This window comes from Gouania willdenowi, chromosome 6 (assembly GCF_900634775.1).
Source record: "Gouania willdenowi chromosome 6, fGouWil2.1, whole genome shotgun sequence".
Lineage (NCBI taxonomy): Eukaryota > Metazoa > Chordata > Actinopteri > Blenniiformes > Gobiesocidae > Gouania > Gouania willdenowi.
Window position 1 is genome coordinate 56,680,615 of NC_041049.1, and position 18,189 is coordinate 56,698,803.

The window sequence follows — 18,189 nt, forward strand, 5'->3', positions numbered from 1 at the left end:
CATTTTAGGGAAGTTTGACCAGAACATACGGTTTATATCAAGAGTGATTTTTTTTTTTTTAAGAACAATTAGTTCCACAAAACAGAAACTGTGCGTGGTTTGACACGAGGCATACCATGTTAACTGTTTTTATTGGCATGTTGAAGCATTCCAGAGTGTGTCTAAAGCAGTCGCTTAAAATCAAATAAATATGTTTGGTCTTTATCTGCTTTGTTTCATACTAGAGTACTTGATCAACCAAGATCAACTCTGTGTGTAGTCAGTAAATAAAACCAGTGTGCTGTTCAAAAAAGAGCAAAACCATATTCATGTGTTCGTATGGTCTTTAAGTTGAGGTTTCATTTATTCAGACAAGGTTTTTCAGGACTTTTTTTTGCCGCCCGACGTGGAAGGAAGGAAGGAACCATCAAAGGCGATCAGCAGAACATCTCGGACAAAAACTGGCAGTTGACGGTCGAAACATGTCGGGAGATTAGAAATTTCCAGAAAAACCTTGTCTGAATAAACAAAACCTCAACTTAACATACTGATAAAAAAATAAGACAAAATGAATCTCGCTGGAACTATTTGTATGGTCTTTATTTCCTTAAAATGTAGGTTGATGTGGCAGGGCTCGAGACTGCGACCAAATTGGTCGCATATGCAAGTATTTTTTCAGTGTGAAAATGTAATCTGGTCGCATCTGTGCAAGTGTGTAGGGTGACCTTATTTTGAAAATCCAAAAGGAGGAAACTGAGAGTTATGCACTGAGGCATCCGGGGACGTGTAGCACTAGAGCACATGGGGGGCTCGCCGAGTTGACTTGGGCGAGAAGGGCAGGGTAGAGCGCACTGAGAGCACCGAGCGGATTGAGTGATGGCTTCGGGATGGCCGTATCAGTAAAGTAACGTGAAGAAGAGATGGTATATCTCGGCTCCAAAGTTTGCGGCAGCGAACGAAAGCCCTGGTTTTCCACGAACGAGTAAGGACGTAAATCCTTAGCAATAAATGTTGCAATCGACTTGTTAATCCACTTTACCTTTTCCGAAGAGGGTGGAAGCTTTGTTGTGACTTGTTCGACTGTTCTCTGGTTAGCAGATGAACTTTTAGCCACAGCAGCAGCCGAAACGTGCTATATGGCTTCTCATGTTCGTTGTGTTCCCAAAGTACTTAATTTTAGTGTAACAGAGCTTACATACAGTGTGGCTCTTGTCCAGTTCATTTACACAGTAAACATTAAAGAAACGTCAGATTTTAAGCTGCACGGGGCTGGTCTTAAGTCCCGCACATCCATGCTTCCTTGTTGTGGTGCTTTCTTTAGTGTTCCTCTGGAAACGCGCTGCCGCCACAGTTCCGCGGCCTTTTTGTTCGGACTTGTAAACGGACTCTAAAATTTAGATTATCGATTACTGGAAATTTATGAATCGATTCAGAATCGTCTACCTCCGAATCTCGATGCATCTAAGAATCAAATTTTTTTCTCCCACCTCTAGTCGCATCAGTGCCACCACTGGAAAAGTTTGTGTAGAGTCCTGTGTGGTGTAATGTATTGTCAACCATCCTGACCACTGTCATACAAGATACTAAGTTAAACACTTCCTGCATCAAAGCTCCCCCTGCCAGATTTGGGTTTGTTTAAAGCACAGCTCACAAGGTTGTGACCTTTCCCATAACCATGAGCACTGTGCATCCTCACACAGGCTTCTTATAAAAAGTGAATATGTTTTTGTTTCCCACTTGGTGTCCTGTACTTGTCCTTGTTTGCCAAAGGGGTGAGATCAAAGATCACCATGTATTTAAGTGTTATTATCTGAGGCTATCAATTGACTTGTCAAACCTGCAGGTTATAAACTGCAGGGATAAGGTTCTTCTCCCCAGGGCTGGAAATGGCATGAAAATTTAGAGGTGTGTGTTGGCGTGCAACTGTGTGCACGTCTCTGTGTGTTTTTAGAGGGGTGAGTAGTAACCGAGAGGAGACCGAGTGATGCCAAGTTATTAGTAGATATATGAGAACTCCTCCAGGGTTTACCAAAGGATATAATAGAAGAGTACGTGTTTCTTGGGGATGTAAGGGACCGACCAGGTGTTGAGCTTGGGCATTACGCATATACTTTTCCCTCAGCGATGTGCTACGTGGGCTCACACACAGCGTGCAGAAACGGGTTCAGCTAATTTTGTTTTTAGCCTTTTGGTTATTGTGTGTGAATGTGTTTGAGAGAGGGAGAGAAATGCAATCCTTTCTTTGTACTACTACAAGAAAGCAGATTCCATGCCTGTAATGGTGAGAATGATGCTGAGAGGTATTCAACGATCAGGATCTGATACTTTGACAATGAGGTTATCCAGGAAATGCTTGGCCTCAGATAAAAGAAAAAAAGGTTCTGTATTGAGTAGAGTTTAGGAGACTGAATCGAGTGACTAAAATATGACAACTTCACACAGGAAAAAGCATCATTTTTTTGTATGTTCTCTAAAATTTGGAGATTTTTTTAAATCAGGGTTGCCCAAATTCTTTTCATTGAAGGGCCAAAAATTAATCGTGGTGGAGGGCCACTTGAATTTGCAAATTAAAAAACGTTTTTATCTACAAATTTGATAAATTGATTAAATCGATTTTTTTTGCCCAGCCCTAATTTCAGATAACAAACCAGGTATCAGGGGGGAAAAAACATGTTGTAATAATAAACAAGCTTTTCGTGAAAGTGTGCCACACAAGTTATGAGTCTATGCAGTGAAGGGACAAAGACAGTCATGGAACTGCAGCTTTTGTTTGATTGTAGATATGAGTTTTTCCTCGTAGTCCTGCAGCTACAGCTACTCCCGTGACTGCTCAGCTTAGTCCCTGCGGGCGCACGCTTGGTCTTAATCCTACCAGGCATTCAGAAAGGAGGACGAAGGAAAAAAAAAATGGTCAGCCTTGGCTATTCAGACTCAAAGACTGAAATCATTTTGCATTTGTTGCTAAAGGTGTCAGTTTGTTATTGAAGATACTGGAGAAACACATTACACCACATAAAGCATATGGGGTACTAGCACTACAGGGAGTAGTTGAGAGTGACAGAGAGGGAAATTAACAAATAAAAGCAATAACAATATGGGGGTTTTATAAATTCTATTTTTAGTTAAAAATTATAATAATAAATGTTACAAGCAACTCAAACACGTGAAATAAGAGAAAAATATACTGAATAATAAAAAGAATAGACAAACGACAACCATTTACACAAAATGACACCAAAAACACTGAGAGAAAAATACTTAAGAAAGAATGACAACAGACACACTAAATGACAGAAAATACACAAGATGACTACAAAATATAACAAAGAAACAACCAAACGACACCAAAACACAGATGGAATAATTTAAATAATACCAACAACACACAAAATGAGAGAAAAATATACTGAAAAACAAAAATAACAGACAACAACAAAACACACAAAATGATTTAAATTATCTTTATTATAACATAAACTGAAAATACAAGGGTCAGTCTTGGTCCCACATCAGGAGGGAGATGACTGGAAATGATAAAAAACTATAGGAATAAGTCTATTCAGGAGGCATTAAATACTGTTTCATTCCACCTATTTACAAAATAAGATTCTTTAAAATGTATGTTTTAACTCATCCATTCCATCATTATGTTCTGTAGTTGTTTTTCACAGTATTCTTAGCAAAATGTAGTAGTCAGACAAAGGGGGTACTTGGATTCAAAAGTTAGAGAAAGGGGGTACTTGAGCCAAAAAAGTTTGAGAACCACTGTCATAAAGTATGCTGGAGACAGGTTTATACAGGTGTGCTGTATTAAACTGACTGTTTATTTCATTATGATTATTAGCACAGTTACTCACTGTAGGCTATGTGGTGCAGTTCAGTGATGCTTATTTTTCTGGACTTTATGACCAGTTTTGTTTCTTTTTTCCCCATTACATGCAAAAATTAAACTGTATTAACCTGTGCCAGTAAAGATCGTCACCGTATGTTAACATTGAAAAATGATGTGAGGCTTATCGGACAATTTTTTTAAATTCTCATTTAGCTGCTTTGTTACTAGAACCACTGCCAAAGTGTAAAATGTTGCTCTTGGAAGCTTGAAAAATACAGCATGGCATGTTCTGTATTCATTGCAATCAATTTAGATTATTTGTAATTAACAAAATACTTATTGTTTTAGACCGTTGGATGTACTCGAAACCCTCATTCAGCTGATGTTTAATTTATTTCATAAAAAAACATGTAGTTACAATACAATATTTGCCATTTTTCTGTCTTTCTTTCTCCAATTAAAACTGTACTGGTCCATAAACTGTAGCCATCATCAATAAACTCAAATTCAAACACTGGGTGAATCTAAAATGTAAAAGGGAAACATACTATTGTATCAGGTGTACAGTTGTGGACTAAAGGACTTCAGTAAGTAGTGCTAGCTGGTTAATGACTATAAGGAAAACAAGTAGAAAATTTTTAATATGTTTTTTTTTAATGTGAAATTATTTTATATTATGCATTCCTACACACCCTAACAGTTGAACTACTTCAATTGTTGCTGATTTTTTTACATTTTTTCTTTCTTACAGAAGAAGAGCTAAACAGGACAGCACATATGCTCTAGACGTGTAGAGACGTGGTGGTAGAAAAGAGAAGTTAGAAGAAGAGTCTGAACTCTAGAGCAGATGGGTGAAACGGAGGATGAACGCACGGCTCAGGCCAGTCAGCTCTTTGAGAACTTTGTCCAGGCGTCCACCTGTAAAGGAACTCTGCAGGCCTTCGGCATCCTCTGCAGACACCTGGAAGTGGACCCTCTGGACTACAGCAACTTCTACAGCTCTCTGAAGGCTGCCGTCAGTTCCTGGAAAGCTCAAGCTCTTTGGACCAAATTGGACAAGAGGGCGCAACACAAGGCCTACAATACCAACGGAGCCTGCCAAGGCACAAGGGTAAGGAGATGAAGGCAGTGGGCCTTCTCTTGTTTTTTGAGTTTGTTCAATGCCTTTGTTTCTACAAATATGACAATAACAGATCATTTTAAAACCAAAATGTGGTGCATTAAATGAAGGGTTGCTGTTTCGGCAAGAACCTAGTAACTCCTGTGAAATCTCATCCCACGAGACTTTGCTGCAGAAAGATGGACGCTCCAGACCTCCTGATAGCATTCCGTACTCCTTTGTTGTTTCACGTCTAGTGTGGCAGTAATCATTTTAAAGTATAATGTCCCCGTCTCCTTTTCTGTCTATATACGTACCGCGCCATGTTTACTCAGAGAGCAGCGGTCATGTGACCAGGTACATCACATCCTGTGATGCGTATTTTTTTCACAAATTCTGCCCTATGATCCTTTAAATTCAAAATAAAATAAAAAAACAAATATCAGCTTTAAGTATAGCTACATTTATGAACTGTAAAACAGTGTCGAGCCAAATGTGCCATGTGGGTAACATCGTAATGGGTAGAAACCCCAACCTGAACCCAAGAAAGTAGGTGGGCGTTGAGCAGAAATGGCATGACTAAGAACATGTGGATTATGTTCTATGACTATGAAACAGAATTAAAAAAATAATAATGTAGTCTGTAACGGTTGGGTGTAGAAATGTAATGAATTACTTTACGTCTTTTAAAACATTCTTAAAGGTCTTATATCATGCTTTTTTCACCCTTCTATTTTTGTTCTAAGAACCCCAAAAACATAGTATTTGAGGTTAATTTTCCCAAACTCACCTGTTTTCTAGACTTTTAGCCTCTGAAAAGTCACTTTCTGAGCAACTCTACAAACAGGCTGATTTGTGGCCTACTTATGCATATTCATGAGTGGGCGTGTCTACAGACAGGACACTGACCTCCTCCCCACAGGGTGACGTAGGGCCAGAGGATGGCCCACCCTCCTCCCACCCATTCCGTAGCCGAACTCATGCTGCTTTATAAACACGAGGCAGAGTGTGGGGGCGGGGCGTTCGCTGGTACATACATAGACTGTAGAAAATACATACATAGCACTACACGAAGGATGCTGAAATGCTAATCATCGTGGGCGTGTTTGTTTACATGTCATTCACGACAGAGAGCTTCCTGGAGGCGTGGCTTCTCCAGCTCAGTGCCGCGTCAAATTCGTCATCAAAGTAGGAACGCGTCATGAAATTGGAGCGAGGTGTTTGGGCTCACCCTGCAGTAAGAAAGGAGCAAATCACCCTCTAACTAACCATTGAGGGAATCAATTAAAAAAATACTTTGGGCATGTGTATGAAGCACAAATAGCACTTTTATGATGTTTAAAGCACAGAAAAGATGATTTAGCATAACATGGGCCCTTTAAGTACAAGTTAAAGTACTGATTTAGAAATATACTCAAATAAGTACAACTACTAGTAATTCAATTACAATAACGTACTAGTAATCCATTACTTTTACCTCTGGTGATAGTCAGCACCCCTAAACCAACCCTTCTAAAAAGAGCAACGTGTGCTGTACACTGCAACCCAGATCTGTAACTGTTTACAGCAATAAATCTTCATCTTTCTTCAGTGCGTATGTAATGTAACTGTTATTTAGTATGAACCAGTTTACACAAATGTTGCTCATGTGTTCACATGAGTCGTATGTTTGGTATCTACTGCCATGTGACACTGTATGAGCATGTCCAGTAAGTTTAGCATCATAGTGGAAAGGCTTGATGTCTGAAGGAAAAGATAAAGATGTCTATGGGGAGGTGGGGGGGAGGCAGAGAGGGGAGATTAGTTGTGGGTGGGCCAAAAATAACAACTTAACTGTTTTTCCAGACATATTTGGTCAGAAGCTCTGATCTGAAAAAGTGTGGCATATTTTATTCAGGGTTGGTTGGTTCAGTCTTTCTTTTCTTAAACACTTTGTCAAAAACCAGACGGTAACCACATTGTTTGTGTCTTTTTTGTGAATTACTGGTGCATTAGCTCATTATTTTCTCACTAATTTGCTCACAGCTAACATTTCCCAGATGGCTGATCCTAATTACTTCTCTGTATATTTCCTTCCTGACAATTAAATGGCTTTTTTAATGTTGAACAGGAAATGAGGTAATGCCTTTATTGTTGCGTCATAAATTACAATGTGGAGATGTTTGCATGTTTTTCACTCCACGTCTTTTCTCACTATTCACTTTAATGTTGTTTACATTTTGCCAGTAACATGGACCTCTCTTAATTAAAATCAATTCCTTTTATTTCTCCTCCCTCATCTTATCTTATCTTAGGCCTAACCTAGCTGACTCTGTGGCTAAGGAAAGGTTATGTCAAAGGGCTAACGGACAACAAGCAGGATCTTACACACACACACACACACACACACACACACACGCACACACACTCAGGAAAAAAAAAGACTATTGTAGTTGTAAGGCTACTTTTCTAGCTACATTTTGCTCACTTATGTTGCTTTTTTTTGTGTATTTTTTCATTTAGTGTCTAATCATCGGTGGCGGTCCCTGTGGCCTTCGTACAGCCATTGAACTAAGCCTGCTGGGTTGCAAAGTGGTTGTGATCGAGAAGAGAGACACCTTCTCCAGGAACAATGTGCTCCACCTCTGGCCTTTCACAATCCATGACCTCAGGGGCCTCGGAGCAAAGAAGTTTTATGGAAAGTTCTGTGCTGGTTCCATCGATCATATCAGTGAGTATAAATCTGTGATGCTTGTTCATTAGTGCATTTTTTTTTCTTTTACTACTAACCAATTAGCTATGCAACCTTACAGCATCATTTATGTAGTTTGTGTATTAGTTTCAGGATAGAAGGCACGTTCCAACCAGTATTGAGTAATTTGAGTTAAGTTGTCTAGGGCCTAGGTTCCCAAAGTGGGGTACTGGTATCGCCAGGGGTATTGTCATAAGGGGTACATTAATACAAATTTAAAACAGCGTGGCAACATTGGAAACTACAATATAAATAGACCAGCAGTCAGGAGCCTCCATGCAATGCAACAAATTACACATTGGCCTCTGTAAGACTCATCCTACAGCACATTTAACAATAAACAAGGTTTGATCAAAGTGCAGCACAATAACACATAAAATGTAGATATACAACAATGTAAAATATCAGTATTTAAAAAAACATTTCTAATAATAAGACATCAACTTAGACGGTGTTAAAAGCCACAGCAAATAAGTGTTTTTAAAAGAGATTTAAAAATGGGAACATAAGAGGCCTCTCTTATATACAAGTGTACAATTTATTTTCCTTTTATACATTTGAACAATTTGGACAAAAAACTTAATCCCAACAAACAAAACAAAGAAAACCCTCACTCACCCCAAACCCCCTGAGCCTCTTAAGCCTCTTTTATATTTAATGGTAGTTTGTACATTAGCTGTGGAGCTGCCACTACCCTCTAGTTGTGAGCAAATTCATTACATGGCCAGTCGCCCTGCTCTCACAGAGATTTTCATTAAAGCTCATTGATTTACATCTGTGATAATTCTGATTAAGATGTTTTCTTATATTATTATTATTCATCAACAGGATAGGTAAAATTCAAAGACAAACTTCCCTGTAGGGCTACATTGTATCTGACATTACATTATTGTGTTTTTTGAGTGTGTAGGGGTACATGGGTTCAGGTTAAATGGGTAAGTTAGAAGTTTGGGAACCACTGGTCTAGGGCATTATGTTAGCTCATCTACAAATAAAAATGATTAGAAAACATTACCTTGAACGAAAGTTTCTTGACCTTCTGTTTTCATTTTGATTATTTTGGGTTGTATGAAGTTTGATGATAAAATAGGTCTATCTTGTCTTAATTGGGGTGACCGTGTTCCCATTGCTATACATGTCGATGTGTCCTTGGGCAAGGCACTAAACCCTAAGATGCTCCCAATGGTCGACTAGTGCCATGCATGTCAGCTCTGGCCCATTGGTGTTTGGATGTGTGTGTGAATGAGCTTAAAGCATTTTGAGACAACTTCGGTGGGGATAAAGCGCTATATAAATCAAGTTTATTTACCATTTTCCCTCTGCAGGTATCCGTCAGCTGCAGCTGATGCTGCTAAAGGTTTGCCTTATTCTTGGTGTGGAGATTCACGTCAACGTAGAGTTTGTCAAACTTTTGGAGCCAGCAGAGGAGCAGACTGATCACAGTGAGTCTGCCTTTATCCATCATACTCCAGACCATTCTGCTGAGTGTTAGACCATTATCACAAGTCCTCATTACCTAAGAGATCACTTATTTTTAATGTTGAAATTAGTTCTCGTATTCACTGGGATCATTGTTATCCTATTACTGTGACTCCAGGAGTAATGAAAGTATCTTATGTCTAATATTATCTCTGTGTTACAGAGTCATAAGTGGCGTTGACACACAGATACTGACGACGTGCATATCTCAGTTATATTTGGAAAGCTCTATGCATGCAACATGTGTTAGAACGCTTAGAACTGTTCTAGGAGAGGAAACATTTGCCGTGGTGACATGTGACGCAAACCCTGTGGATAATAACTCGATTAGAATCTGCTCTTCTGAACCCTTTGGTCGAGCTTTGGATTTTTTTTTTTGGGGGGGGGGGGGGGACCCTGAAAATAAACCAAGCCCCTAAAATATGTGAGGTTGATGTCAAGGCTGAACAAAAGTCCAGGAGCCTCATTTATTAAACTTGATTATGTAAAAAAAAACGGGGCTTGAAAGCCAAGCAAGGGTTGTGATATATAAAAATAAACGTAGCATGAGAATGTGTGCACTGGTGCGCTAACTCTGAACCTGGGACACGGACACTTTGGAGACGTAGGAAAACTACGGTGCCGACGGTGAGGTGGTGAATTGAAACAATTTGACGTTTCATCTGACGGAGATTTTGCTGAGACAGAGTTTTTTCCTACACCTGAAACCTCACTGTGAGACCTGAGGATGTCCTAAAATGTAAATCATTGACGATGCATCTCAGACGCTTCTTTTCACCTCTGTTACATTTTACACCACAGTGACGACTGCTGTAAATAACTTTTTTATTTATTTAAACCATTACTGTGACCACCAAATCAATTTTATTTTTTATGACCTTCATCACTTACACTCATTCCTGTTCCTTTTCCACTTCTGCCATAAACGGTTATAGAATCTCATTGGTCGGCAGCTTGTTTTGATGCAAAAACCATTCATGAGCTCCTTTGCATTGACCATTTATGGTAGAATGTGAATTCACTTGCACCAACTTCTAGCTGGGCTGTGATTTATAAAGGGAAAAGTACGTGCAGGTGTGTTCCACACAGTCTTTTATATCAGTTTTTTTTTTTTTTGCAGTAGCACATTTTCACATTTTTTAAGTATGTTCACTTTGTGTAGATTCTACTCAATGTTTTATAAATGAGGCCCCAGCTGTCTTTATTACCCTAACTAGTCCTGAGCTTTTAAACTAGTCACTGACTAGTTTGAAGCAGAGTGCTTCATTAGACCTTAGCCACACTCTGTATAAAGTTGACCTGAGTTCTGTAGACACCCACAACTGAAGCATTATTCATAATTTATAATAGTAATACTCTAACCTGCATGGCTGCAAATATGTCACTGAATAAACTTTGTATTTGTGCACAGGAACACTTCACTCCTGCTGTGGTGATTGTTTTGTTTTATCTTTTGCAAAATGTCACAGTAAGATTATCTGAATGTGAAGTTAATAATTAATGTATTTTTATCTTCACTCTCAACCAGTGTTTTCTTGTTTTTCTACCACAGCAAGTCTAATCATTACCAATCAGTTTCCAATGGACACTTGGGCTTTGGGATTTTTTTAAAAAAATTTTTATTCAACCAACCAAATTTAGTTTTTTCTCAAAGTTAGCTGTTGAAAACACGTGTATATAATTTTTTTAAAAACATAAATCTATATATTTTGATGTGCAACATGCTTTTCACAGCATTCCTGTCAAAAGACAAGTTTCTTTAAAAAAAAAAAAAAAACAAGTCACACGACAGACATTAAGTTTTTTTTTTTTTTTTTTTTTTTTTTTAGCCAACTTTCTGCGACCCACCCAGTACAGATCCGCGAATCTGAGAATCTTTTTTTTTTTTTTTTTTCTTTTACCGCTTTTTATTATTTACTCAAACACCAGTAGCAATCTATTCAATTTAGGTTGGCTTAGATTTCTGCGCTATGAAGAAGAGAACAATTGCAATGTATGAACAGATGTGTAATTCCTTCATTCTATTCTATCCATCCTGTGTGTCATTACACATTTGCTGAAGACGTTTAAAGACTCTCTAAGATCAAGCTTACATTCTGGTTCATTCATCTTTAGGTCCTGGGTGGCGAGCAGAGATTCGACCCTCCACCCATCCTGTCTCCGACTTTGATTTTGACGCAGTGATTGGAGCAGACGGCCGCAAAAACACTTTAGACGGTGAGGAAGTAACAGAACTCCCTGATGGCTGAGGTGCTGTAAGGCACACAAAGCCAGTTTTGTGTGTGAAAAACATTGGGGGGACGTTGGCCCCCGCACTCAAAGCAATACTTGTTTTTTAGTGGAAATGAGGTGAGGCGAGCCTGCTTTCAGTCAGTGGGTTAAGCTTTTCCTGTTGACATAGGTTTAGCTAGGCGCTAAGAGGGCTGTGCGTTTGTGTATTTATCCAATATCTGTTCAAACTTTATAGGCCTTACAGGTGTTTACTGTGCGTCTGTGCAAACATTTATACACTGCTTAACTCAGTCATTTTTTGGCTTTATTCTGCTTCAACCATCAGCTCCTCAGGGGTTTTTTTGGTTAATGGCTTTCTCATGAAAACAGAGGTGTGAAGATAAGTGTTACCCCAAATTTCCACTGGATGCGGCTCGGCTGCGTTACGTCACCCCCACGCCACCAGAGCTGATAGGTTTCCACTTTCGTCTATGTGTTAATTTCCACCAGGTCCGCTGCGGTGTGTGTCTGCTCCTTCCCAGCTGCAACAGTCCGGTGCCCTCCGCCAGATATACGCTGGGCTTCTATTTCTGGTGGACACCAGAGCACCACCCATCAATCAGCACAGAGCAAATGAAGCTAAACAGGAAATTAAGCACGTACTCCGCAATAAAATATCCAGTTACTTTTTAGATTTAAACACTTCAGATTATATTTCAAGTAACTACATCACCAAAACGTCATAATGTGTAAAAACAAAATCACATTCACGATATTGTTTCCTCTCATACTGTAACTGCACTGTGAACTGCAGCAACTTTGATTTAGTTCATGTTTTACTGGTGCAGTTTTATCTCTTTTCTGTTGGCTGTTGATAAAAAATGTAGCTATGACAAAACCGTTTATAACACATACATTTAAAGTGATTATATAAATATCGTGAGAACTGCTCTGTCTCGTGACGTCACAGTCGTCCAACAGGAGTGCACCATGGCGCACTCAAAACGCAACCGGTGGGGATTACCGGACGGCGGACAGCGGTGAAAAACTGAATCGGTGCCGTGGCGCAGCGGAGACGTATCCAGTGGAAACCAGCCAGTTATAGTCGGGGTTGGGGTCAATTTTAATTGTAATAGTAATTTTAAAAGTCTGTTCCTGTCATAATCGTTATTAAATTGTATGGAAGAGTATTAGGGCCACAGAAGAATAAAAATATATTCTGAGGCTAAAAAAAAAAAAAATTCATGCACTTCAAGAAAAAAGTCGAAATTTGATGTCAACTAATTTTTCCATTATGCTGACTGTACAAAATGCCTGTTTGAGGAACTGGTTAAACTACACTTACCATTATCCTATCTGTTAAGGATTTTGTAAATTGGACATCCTAAATCTTCTCCATTGTTTTACAGTCAGCTTGCAGATTTTTAAGTTGCATTTGCAAAAATGTAATTATCACAGCAGACTGAATCAGACTAAAACACTGTTAGTTTCTGGAAAGGTAATTCAAACAAATGAAATGTTCTATAAATTTAGAAAAAAAGCACAGGACGAATAATGATGTAATCTCCCCATCGTGGAATTTAACCCCGGTCTCCCTCGTGACAGGCGGGAATACTGACCATCATACTAACGAGGAAGCACGTAAGCAGAGTCACAGTTTTTGCACTTTGAAGTAAGAGTAATCTGTAATTATTCTAAAGTGTAGTTTAACCAGTTCCTCAAACAGTCAGCATTATGAAAAAAAAAAGTTGACTTTGATTTTTGACTTTTTCTTGAAGTGCATGAATTTTATCTTTTTTACCGCAGATATTTTTTTTTTTTTCAGTGGCCCCAAAAAATGTCGACATCGATTTTTGACTTTTTTTCACCTCCAAATTAATTTTTTCGTCTTTGGCCCTAATCGTCTTCTGTAAATTGTCTGTAAAATTTTTTAAAAATTGTCAGTTATGATTTAATGCAAAACTAGGGAACCATGTTACAGTTCTATGTACAGTTTTACACATATGTAGTTAACAATTATTAAAATACATTTTATATCAAGCTTTCCCACATTTTACCATTTAAAGAAAATCAAAATTGAGGGGTATATTGACACACACAAAAAAAATATTTTTATTGATTAGGAAGCCTAACAATGTAACCAATAGATAGGAAATAAATCAGATGATATATATCTGTTTTAGTGTATTTTACAGCTGATTTAGGACCTGTTATCATAAGCGATGCTAACAGAAAGCTAACACAAGACGAAGGTTAACTTTTATTAGGTTATTTATTTCAGGCTCAGTAATTGTTATTAATTGTAATTTAACTTTAGTAATTGAGAACATAATTGTAATTGACTTTCTCAGGATAAAAAAAAAATTTGTAGTTTAATTGCAATTGGAAAAAATTCTGGTCACTGTAATCATAACTGTATTGTAAATAAACATGGGTAATTGAAAACATAATTGTAACTGAAAAATGTAATTGACCCCAACCCAGGTTATAGTTTTTATCTAATGAAGCTTTTAGTGAACATAGTCGAGGGAAATGTATTATTTGTATAATGCATTTTATACATAAGGCAGCTCAATGTAAAAAAAAACATTTAAACAATAAAAGCTGTAAATAAGTTTTAGTGCTTTGTAGATTTTACTGCGGTTTTGTTATCCCCCCCCACCCCCCGACAGGTTTCAGACGAAAGGAGTTTCGTGGAAAACTGGCGATTGCCATAACTGCCAACTTCGTCAATAGAAACACCACAGCTGAGGCCAAAGTGGAGGAAATCAGTGGTGTGGCATTCATCTTCAACCAGAAGTTCTTCCTGGAGCTCAAAGAGGAGACGGGTGGGTCACAAACTCAGCAGGTGTTGCTTTCTATTCTTCCTTATTAGTAATGTGATTGCGTCATGTAAAAAGTGACTTTCTGTGTCCGCAGGAATTGACTTGGAAAACATTGTTTACTACAAAGACCACACCCACTATTTCGTCATGACCGCAAAAAAGCAGAGCCTGCTGGACAAAGGCGTCATTATACACGTGGGTATAGTCTCAGATGAGCCTGTTTTCACAAGTTGATCAGAGGATCAGAGGTTCATATTTCCTCATCCACAGATAGGATTATTATCCAGGGATCAAGGGTAATAAAACTGTCATGAACACAGAATGAGTCCCTAAGCATTTTAAGTAAAGACACAGACATGAATAGCTAGCTTTTAATACAGTGTAGTCACAGACTCTATTTAAATAGAACATCTGTTGTTTTGTTTTTCATTAACTTTTTTTTCTTCTTAATTTTTCTCTTCAAAACTTGTAAATCTTGTTTATTTTCACACCAATAATGTAAGGTAGGGCTGTACGATGATGGTCAAAATTATAATTGTGATTATTTTTTTTATCAATATTGTAATCACAATTATTTATCATGTTAGGGAAAAATCTGTATTACTTTGGCACTACTTTTAAAAAAAAATAATAACTATATGAACAGTTTACAGTGCAAAACGAAGCTTTAAATAAAAATCATACCAAGAAAAAATAAATTAACCCAATAATTTAAAATGTACCAAGGGTTAACTTAATAAATACACTATTACAGAGTGCTTTCACCAAATGCAACTCATTGGAAACAATTGTAGCTCACAGTTCTCATCAATCCACCAAAATACTCAAAGCTGTGCCTGATTTGATTTGCAGCAGAGCCCACATTTTGTGTGTAAATATTTCCCACGATCTGGTAAATAAAATTGATCTCGACTAAAATTTGATGAATTGTGCAGCCCTAATGTACGGTTAATATTGACGTGGCCAGTGAGAGCACAGATTATGCTATTATTGGAAAATGTTTAAATATTAACTTGCAGTTGGACATAAAGATTATGGGAAAAAAATCTAAAGATCTTAACCTGGATGTAAGTGGAGTTCAAAAATACATGCATAAAGGAGACCAAAGCTGGTGGGAACATTACTCCCAGTGGTGAAGATGGCTTTATGAATCGCACACAAGGTCTTGAACTGACATTATTATTTGTAAATTCCCCTTGAAACGTCCCTAAATGTTCTCCATGGGATTTATAAATATAAGTAAGTGTATGTTCAAGGTCAGTGATGTGGAAAATCAATTAGTTTGAAATTATACATGCCTCTCTCTCTGTGTGTGTCACACACACACACACACACACACACACACACACACACACACACACACACACACACACACACACACACACACACACACACACACACACACACACACACACACACACACACACACAGTTTAATCCCAGAGCACTATACATCCTGAGTGGCAAATTTGCACAGGGGATGAAACTGTAGAAGGCTTTAATTGAATGCTTGTCCTTTCCTCCCTCCTCTATCATATACACATACACACACGGCCACACACACACACACACACACACGCGCTACAAATTAAACCTTTTTAGATGAGGTGTGAGTGACAAGGGAAATGAACCCCCGTCATGCAACTCCTACCACGTAAATTACGTATAGATGCAAAAGCACAAAGTGTTAAATTAATAAGAGAGTCGTGACACAATTACTGCAAAAGCAGGTGTGTTTAAGTCATTTTAGCTCAGGGGCAAAATATGGAATGATTTGATTACAAGTGGGCCACAGATTTAAGGTGGGAAAACTAAGCAATTTGAACATTTTTGTGCCCTAGTTTCATCTGATATATGCAGAATGTAAAGCGGGGACAGTATCATTTCAAGCAGCAAATGACAGATATCAGGGCTGGATCTATTCATACATTCTGTATATTTTTTGGTGTAATACAGAGGAATTTTGTGGGATTGTTTGTAAGAAATTGCAGGATTTTATAAGACTGGAGCGTTCTTTCGACAATTGTGATGAGATTGCATTTAGAAATGCAACAACTTTGAGTTAATGTTGACTAAGATATCTACATTTGAATTAGTTGGTAATTTACAATGATTCATGTTTTCTCAGTCATTTTTACTTCCTCCTGCGGGCTAAGTTGGATACAGGCTGACACGTGTGCTAAAAGATGACCATTGTAAATAAAAACCTGCCATAGTATCCATGGTGGATCTATACAAACCATTCAACCATTCTTTGTTGAAATAGGTTTTTTCCAGTTAGATTGATTGAATGGTGATCAAGCCAATCACAGCCAGCCATTTGACAAAGCTGCTGTTCTAAGAATATAAACAAAGAGTTAGCGATGAGTATAGTGCCTAAAATGGGCCAAAAGCAGTCGAGTGGCAAAAAAAAAAAAAAGAAACAGGTGCTAAAAGGAAAAGATAGTTTAAATGAGCAAAATGTGGCAAACAATAATGAAAAAGGACACAAATTTGGAACAATAAAATGCAAAATGTAGGGGAAAAAAGGAAACGTGTAATTTATTGGGCAAGTTAGCTTATTTAGATGAGAAGTGGCAAAAAATGGTTAAATAATCGACAAAAAGTGGATAAAAGTGTAAAAATGGACTTGGAAAAATGGACAAATCAGGAAAAACTGATATTTATTGGCAAAATGAAGCAAAAATCAAAAATAATTGTCAAGGGACAAAGGAAGTTTCAAAATAGCCAAAGAAAAAGGTACAAAGGGGTTAAAAGGTTTACCCATTTTAAGGTTTTGTGGGGGAATAATAATTAAAATTAAGACATAAAGAGCCACATATTGAGCATAACTGACTTAACAACAGCTTTATCAGGGTTTTATTAAATTAATGAAATAAACTAGATTGGGAGTCGATGGTTTCCCTCCCCTTGGAACACCCTCACTTTTCAAATCACTGCTCCACCCCTGGGTAATGGTAATTACTGTGATTTGGATCGCCCAAAATAAAAAAAGACTATGTTTGTATTTTTAACTAATATTAGCTTTGTTACTGACTGAAATCTGACTCTAGTTCACTGAAACTAAAATCAGATCAAAAGAATGGCCATTAGTCACCTATTTCTAACCCAGAATCCCATCCTGACCTTTAATGTGCTGACTGGCTTCATGTGGAGTTGTGTTTGTCAGCATAACAGAAGCTGATCTCTGCCGTGTGGCCGTGCAGACAGATTAATACTTTCTCAAAACAAGTAAGCCCACATAATGTACGTTGCCAGTGGAACTCTTTGCAACTGTGGCCTCAGTGGGCAGCTTCTCAACTTACACATTACCCATCAGCGTGGAGTGATATGTCCCCACGTCAGCTGTGACAGCCCCTGCTCATTAACTCTTTATCAGCCGAGTGACGTTGAAACTTTGCTGTGCAAATAAATACATTCTTAATGATAATTATTAATAAATAATAATATGTGCTCCAAATACTTTATTATTTTTCTTTATTTTCTCTTTGGTACTCTGATTTTATGCAAGTATCTCTTCACCCATCAACCCATATTCATTCAAATACAGTTTTAAATACACTAAATTCTAGAGAGCATTATAAACATTTCCGCTGTAAATGGATAGCCATATAAGGAGTTCCACTTTTTCTTGTCGTTATCCATAAAAGCTCACTAAGAGCTTCTCACTTTTACCTATAGCGTAACACCAAAATGCTAATGCACATTCAAGAAAACCACACTAAACTAAATTACACTTCACAACTCTAGCTCATTCTAGTTGATGAAATCATTCATGTTTAGGTCATGGAAACTTGAAGAACAATTGGCTTTTTCAGCCAATTTCTGACTTTCACATGAAGTTCAGTCATTTTTTGCAACCAATTAATCCTATTTGACTTTGCAAAAAACGTACCAGTGTTTGATGTTAGGATTACTGTAGCCTTGTCGTAATGTTTTTCAGTGTTAGAGTTCAGCTTTGGTCATCTTGCCTTTTGTATTTTCTCAGATTATGACTGAAAAAAAATAACACCACAAAAAATAGTAAAAATTAA

At 37.8% G+C, this 18,189-nt stretch overlaps 1 protein-coding gene across 7 annotated transcripts in view; it reads left to right on the top strand.

Annotated features, from left to right (window-relative positions):
* Positions 1-18,189, top strand: part of LOC114464610 (protein-methionine sulfoxide oxidase mical2b-like) — a 76,844-nt gene that overhangs the window by 18,207 nt on the left and 40,448 nt on the right. For all 7 annotated transcript variants that reach the window (XM_028448984.1, XM_028448985.1, XM_028448990.1 and 4 more), the window contains exons 2-7: positions 4,563-4,922; positions 7,413-7,620; positions 8,967-9,083; positions 11,236-11,337; positions 14,004-14,159; positions 14,251-14,351. In XM_028448984.1, coding sequence (XP_028304785.1) covers positions 4,659-4,922; positions 7,413-7,620; positions 8,967-9,083; positions 11,236-11,337; positions 14,004-14,159; positions 14,251-14,351 — 948 coding nt within the window. In that variant the 5' untranslated portion in view covers positions 4,563-4,658. The remainder of the gene's footprint in view (positions 1-4,562; positions 4,923-7,412; positions 7,621-8,966; positions 9,084-11,235; positions 11,338-14,003; positions 14,160-14,250; positions 14,352-18,189) is intronic.